Source organism: Echinops telfairi, unplaced genomic scaffold (assembly GCF_000313985.2).
Source record: "Echinops telfairi isolate 266 unplaced genomic scaffold, ASM31398v2 ScPeMD7_3533;HRSCAF=4204_1, whole genome shotgun sequence".
NCBI classification, from domain to species: domain Eukaryota; kingdom Metazoa; phylum Chordata; class Mammalia; order Afrosoricida; family Tenrecidae; genus Echinops; species Echinops telfairi.
Window position 1 is genome coordinate 21,653,591 of NW_022107432.1, and position 6,650 is coordinate 21,660,240.

General features: G+C 47.1%; 1 protein-coding gene across 2 annotated transcripts in view; it reads right to left on the reverse strand.

Annotated features, from left to right (window-relative positions):
- Positions 1-5,235: 5,235 nt before the first annotated feature.
- Positions 5,236-6,650, reverse strand: part of SPATS1 (spermatogenesis associated serine rich 1) — a 28,070-nt gene continuing 26,655 nt past the window's right edge. For both annotated transcript variants that reach the window (XM_030886885.2, XM_045294913.1), the window contains exons 7-8: positions 6,470-6,585; positions 5,236-5,590 (exon numbers count right to left, since the gene is read on the reverse strand). In XM_030886885.2, coding sequence (XP_030742745.1) covers positions 5,562-5,590; positions 6,470-6,585 — 145 coding nt within the window. In that variant the 3' untranslated portion in view covers positions 5,236-5,561. The remainder of the gene's footprint in view (positions 5,591-6,469; positions 6,586-6,650) is intronic.

Consider the following 6,650-nt stretch of genomic DNA (forward strand, 5'->3'; position numbering starts at 1 on the left):
CTCGGCGGGCTGGCCGGAACTCCGCGTCTCGCTAAAGCTCCCGTTCAGGAGGAGCGACCGTAACCCCTCTGGCCGGAGCGTTCTACGCCGCCCGCGTGTCCAGAACCGGTTCGCGGAAACCGCGGCTCTCGCGAGAGACTCGCGGAGTTCGACCGGGATCGCAGCGGTGACGTCACCGAATGGGACGTCACCGAATGGGACGTCACGTGTGTGGAGTTTCTGTTCAGTTGGTTGGAAAAGAGCTTTGTTCTGCTGCTGCGTTAGCATTTCATTTATAGGGATTTATTCAGAGATTGCTCAGGGAGCAGCCTATTGAAGTCTCAGTTTCCTAATTTGTAAAATAAAGATAATCATTTTACCCCCTGTTGCTACTTGAGCACTGTATCAGACGTTTCATTCATTGGCATTTATTCAGAGATTGCTCAGGCAGCCGCCTCGTTAAGTCTGTTTCCTAAAACTCTAAAATAAAGGTAATAATTTCGCCACCAGGACTATATGAGATGTGTCCAAAAATCGAGCACAGTATCTATTACACATTAAGCAAACCAAAAAGCAACAAACCCCTTGTCATTAGGACGATCCTTCGTGTTTCTTTCTAGACGGTAATCTTTATGGAATCAGATTATCTTCTACCAGCTGCCGGGTGGATTCAAAGCACCAATCTTAAGGTTAGTTGAATGCAAACCATTGGCTTCAGGCAGTTCAAATCCACCAGCAACTCTGCAAGGAAAAGATTTACAGGATTTCTGCTCGCGTAAAGATTTACAGTTTAGAACCCCACAGAGCCAGTTACTGTCCTAATACGGTTGCTAAGAATCTGAGCTGTCTCCATGGTAGTGAGTTTGGAGGATGTGCTAGGCTAGGTTCTGTGGAGAGGCAAAACCAGTGAGGCTTATTCCTATCAAGCAAATGGTTCACAGTTGTTGAAGCAGATAAACCCAGGCTGGTTTCAAGTCTGTGGGTCAGATGTTACGCTGGAGGCCTCTCCTGACGCTGGTAGCTTCCATGACCGATGAACCCAGGATCACCAACCTGCAGAGGCAGATGATGCCAAGGTCAGCAGGTCAAATATGTCTGGAGAGGCCAAGCATTCCAAGGTCGAATGAGTCCAAGTCAACGGGTCAGAGGGCAAGCCACTGATGCTTCCCAGGAGCAGCGGGCATTATGGTAGGCTGTTGGTGCCAGATCAAAGAGCTAGAAGTCAAGGAGCCAGACCAGGAAGCAAGCACACTTCCCCTATGAGTCTACTTCTATAGGAATTTGGCCGCCCCTGGGGAAACTTCCTTCTATTACATCCAAGCTGTGCCCTAAGTAAAGGGGTTATACTCCTAATATTGCAAAGATATCCAACTGTGTGGACCAGAACAAAGTATGGTTAGCCTTGAGAAGAATGGCAATTCCAGAACACTTGTGTTCATGCAGCAACTGTACATGGGTCCAGAGGGCAGTTGTTTGAACAGAACCAGGAATGCTGCATGGTTTGAAATCAGGAAAAGTGAACCGGGAGTGTTCAGTCTGTGGGCTAAGCACATAATCAGAGAAGCTGGAATATATGAAGAATGTAATATCAGGATTAAAGAAAGGCTTATTAACAACCTGTAATATGCTGCTAATACAACCCCTTCCTGTTACATATGTGCTTACCGAGGCTTGCATGCCTGAGAATATATAAGCTTGTGAGAATACATTCTGCCCGTGACCACACACCCCCCACCTCCATTCTGGTTCCAGTCTCCATCTGAAGAGGCAAGCCCTTCCATGTCTTCTCTGATCTCTCTTTAATTTACCCCTCAATTACACAACCATCCCTTAGGACCCATGTGGATGTGGGGCTGGTTCCCACAAGAGAACTATGGACCTTAAACAGGAGAATTGCTCGCAGAATGGTCAAAAAGACCTCCAGGGGGAAATCTTCCGTGAGATGGATTGGCACAGCGGTTACAACAATGGGCTTACACATAACCATGACGAGGATGAAGCAGGAGCAGGCAGTGCTTGTTCTGTTGTGCATAGGGACGCTATGAGTGAGAGCCCAGTCATTGGCACTGACCACCACCACCTGGCATACATGCCGTACATCAAACATATTACATAGTCAATGGGTGTATCATAAGCCTGTAGCCCAATAACCAGGCATGAAATGACTCAGGCCTTGACCTAGTGCTAGTTGACCTTGAACACTCCTGAGCCCTCCCCAGGGGTAGTAATCTCTGATCATTATCAGCAAGAGATGTCGAAACAGTTTGCTACATTTGGGGTTAGTTGTAGAACTTGATTGTTCTTAGCTACCGATAACCTTCCGATTGAGATGTAGCCAGACACCAGTATGAGCCAACTTTTATGGTAGCTCCATTCAACTGTTCCTTCATGGAGGGCTATTGGGGATAAGAGGTGGGCACATTTTCGGTCTGGAGAGCATGTATTTGAAAACATTTCTAGCTTGGAACAATGGAGATCTTTTGCAAAATAGGACTAGTTTTCCATGCCCATGGTTGCCAGTGTAGAAATAGGGCCAAATGCACTGTACCAGGTCCTCCGTTTACCATACAGCATTATTTCAATATTTTTAATGTATTCTGAAAATTCTGTCCCCACCCTTCCTCAATTATCTGGTTTTGTTTACATTCCTGGATTTTTTTTCCTAACCGTAATCCTAACCCTAACCCTACTTTCCTGGATTTTGTTGGGAGTAGGAATGGGCCTAAGACCCAAAGACCAGAGTATTAACACAGGTGTTAGCCTGTTGTTAACTCCAAGAGTGGCCCCAAACCATTGTTAGCAATTGTCTCTATCTATCATCTATCTATCAATCATCAATCTATCTATCATGTATCTATCATCTATCTATCATCTATCATCTATCTATCTATCTATCTATCTATCTATCTATCTATCATCTATAGCTCTATTTCTCTCCCATTCCTTGGCCATCCCCATATGCCTGGCCAACAATCTTCACTTGGGTCTATGAGGCTCTTGGCACAGGGTCCTCAGGTCCGGAGTACTGTTGCACACAGAAAGATTTCTCCCAAGTGTCTCCCTCAAATATATGTCAAACCTAGCTGCTCGCTGCACATGGTAAATGATTATACATTTGGAGGTCCAGAAAAGCAGGTCAGATACTCTCCCTAAGAGTTATCAGCCATCCAAAGCAATCAGACTGTATAGTCTGTCCCACCCTAAGTAGAGCTCACTCTCTTCTGATAAGGACTGTACATCATTTCCCTGAAGGAGAGCCCAGGGAGGTCAAGCCCACTCAAGGGTGACCAAGATGAGGCTGCCATATTGAGTCTAGAGTCTGCTCATCTAGTTACATGTACACCCCTAGTTCCTCCGCTACCTATTATGAGTACACCCCTAGCTCATCCCCTTCCTGTCATGCTTACGCCTATTGTACATCCCCTTCCTGTGATGTATATGCCTACTGTACAGCCCCTTCCTGTGATGTGGTTACTTGCAATCATGCCCCCTAAGTATAAATATAGATATAGATATATAGATATAGATATATAGATAGATATATAGGCCTTGGCCAGAAATAAAGAGAGAGAGTCCTCCTGCCCTCTCTGCCCACCTGTGCGTGGACCTGGCTGGTGAGATCATGGCTGTCCAGGAGGTGAGCATGTTACTATGAAAGGTGTCTGACTCCTTCATTTTACTCTCTCTCCTATCTCTGTAATTCTCTATGACTTTAGAGTAATCTTTATATATCATAACCATACAATTGCAGTTACCAAATCTGTGATTAATTGTGGGGGGCTGGTTTCCCCCACAAAGCTCCTGGCTCTTCTTTCTAAGTAGTAACCTTCCTCCTTCTCCACTCCCTTCTCTCTCCTTTTCCTCTCAAGTAAGATAAAGGCCCCTTTTGCAATGATGTGCCTCCCGAGGAAAGGCCTCTTACAGAGGATCAGGGCTGTGATCTAAGCAAAGGGTGCCGCATCCTGTCCTCATACCCTGACTACTGCCTTCTGGTAGATCGTGGGGGTGATTGCATCGTTGCAGAACTACTAAAGCATCCCACCCTCATCCCTTTACAACTGACTCTTGATCCCATCGTGGCAGATGATGACATCATGACATCACTTTTTGGACCTCCCCCTGCTTGTCTATTAGATAAGCCACTGAATTGGGTGGATTATGATTGTTAGAGAATACTCTGGACCTTAGGAGATGCTGCTGGAGCAGGAAGGTGAACAGGGTTATGATTGCTGCCACTTCTCTTAAGTAGTCCACATGGTCAAATAGTAGTATTTATAATATGAGAAAGACAGGTCCGGCAAAGGCGGACCAAACCAAGCCAAACTCACTGCCATCGAGTCCACTCTGACCCCTAGCAAGTCTGTAGGATGGGGTCAAACTGCCCTGTGGATTTCCAAGGCCTTAAATATTCATGGGAGCAGAAAGCCTCTTTCTCATTTGGGGCCACTCACTAGTGGATTCAAGTCTGTCACCCTGCAGTTAGCTGCTGTGGTAGTTACCTAATCTAGTGTCAATTTGAGAGGATTACGAGTGAATGGGGTGGAGTCTGGCCTGTCAATCATGATATAACCAATGAGGCCTCTGTGTGGGCATGGCCTTCTCCTGAGAATTCTGGGAATTCCTGGTATTTCCTCCTTGGAAGGGGGGGGGTCCTCTCTCTCTCCCTCCCCCTCCCCTTCCCCTCTCCCTCCCCCTCCTTCTCCCTCTCCCTCTCCCTCTCTCCTGACAAGTCTGACTCCTGCGGAGACATCCCTGAGGAGAAGCCATGTGGATTTACCCTGATGGAGCCCTGGGTGCTGAAGAAGCCATGTGGAGACCTCTCTCTCTCCCTCCCCCTCCCCTTCCCCTCTCCCTCCCCCTCCTTCTCCCTCTCCCTCTCTCCTGACAAGTCTGACTCCTGTGGAGACATCCCTGAGGAGAAGCCATGTGGATTTACCCTGATGGAGCCCTGGGTGCTGAAGAAGCCATGTGGAGACCTCTGCCAGCGCTGAGATGCTTCCAGTGCCACTGGATTGTGATCTTCCTGTCATTGTATGTGTTGTGCGTCTGAAGAGAACTTTATAGATTGGTATCTGGGACTCGATCTGGACTGGTCTGGGATGTTTTCTAAATATTCAATTACTCTTGTATATAAACCTCTTTCTTTTGCACATATGAGTGTCCCTGAATGTGTTTCTCTTGTCCACCCAGACTAACACAGCTGCTCGGTGTGCAAGTCGCTCCGCCTCCAGAGCCCCTTGCTACTGTGGACCAAAATCAAAAGCCGCACTGCCATCAAGCCCATTTTGGCTCATCGAGGCCAGGGTAAAACTGTCCCTTGGGGTTGCCTACAGAAACCGATGGTTCTCCTCTTCCTCCTGCATATATGGACAGATATTAATCATTGGAGGATCTAGGTCAAGAACATGCAAGTGGTCATTGTACAATTCTTGCAACCTTTCTGTGAGTTTGAAGTTTTCCAAGAGATAAAGCTTAAAAGAAAAAAATCCTTGTAGAAATTAAACATTTCATTGAGGGCAGCACCCCTGACAAGACAACCAGCTGAACCAGGCTCTCCAGGACTTGCTTTGTGGACTGTCTGCTTAGGATGGTTTTCCAAAGTCCAAAAGACCTGCGGGTAGAAGAATGGAGTTGAAAGCTGTGCTCCACCACCAGACTCACTTCCCGAGCATCACACTCAACCAAGGCGTAGATGTGACGTCTGCAGAAAGCACCGTGCCAAGTGGCCCCACAGTCACGCCCAATCTAGGATAAGGTATGCCTTCTCTCCATGACATAAGTCTCTCGAAAGCCTGCTCTTTGCAGCTCCCCTCCAGCTTTGAGACTTTATTGATAACATTTGGATTGTGAGTTATATGGGGGATTTACGTTTCAGACCATTAACTTGGCACGCAACGGTTCAAACTGCTCATCAAGCCCACCTCAGCCCCTCTCCTAGACTCTACCTCTCCTCTCCTCCCCTGATTTCTCTTCTCCTTCTTATGGAACGCTGTCCTCCCCTTCACGCACGTCAATGTCTCCAGTCTGCGGCTGCATCCTCCCACTCCTGTCCTCCCTGCCCCGGGAATCTCCGAAGTCTATTCCTAGTCCCTTTGTCTGGGTTTGTATCCTTATAGGAGTGGGTTCACACAGCAATTGTCCCTCTGTGATTGACTAACTTCACTCCAGGTCCAACTGTGTCCTGAGGTGCTTTGTGGTTTCATCATTATTTTTTAGGGATGCATAGTATTCCATTGTGCGGATGTTCCAAAGTTTCATTTTCTAGTCTTCTATTGATGGGCGTTTTGACTGTTTACAACTCCATGCTATTGTGAGCAGTGCTGTGATGCACATGGGAGTGAGTGGATGTGTCTATTCATATAATGGCTCTTACATCTTTAGGACACATATCCAGCAAAGGGATTGCTGGCTCATACGGAATGGCTATTCCCAGTGGTTTAGCGAGAGCACCCTATCGCTCTCCACAATGGTTGGACACAGACTGTCTTACCAGGAGATAGTACGGTTGGTATGAGGGACACTGCTGGCTGCCAGTTGTCCAGCGCCTCAACTTCTCTTATCTCATTCTTCAGCTTGTTGGCCTCCTCTTTCACCCAGAAAGGCAAACTGTAAGGTGAAGAAAACATCCTCAGTCCAGATGTGTCTGATGCAGAATTAAAAATGCTGCCAGC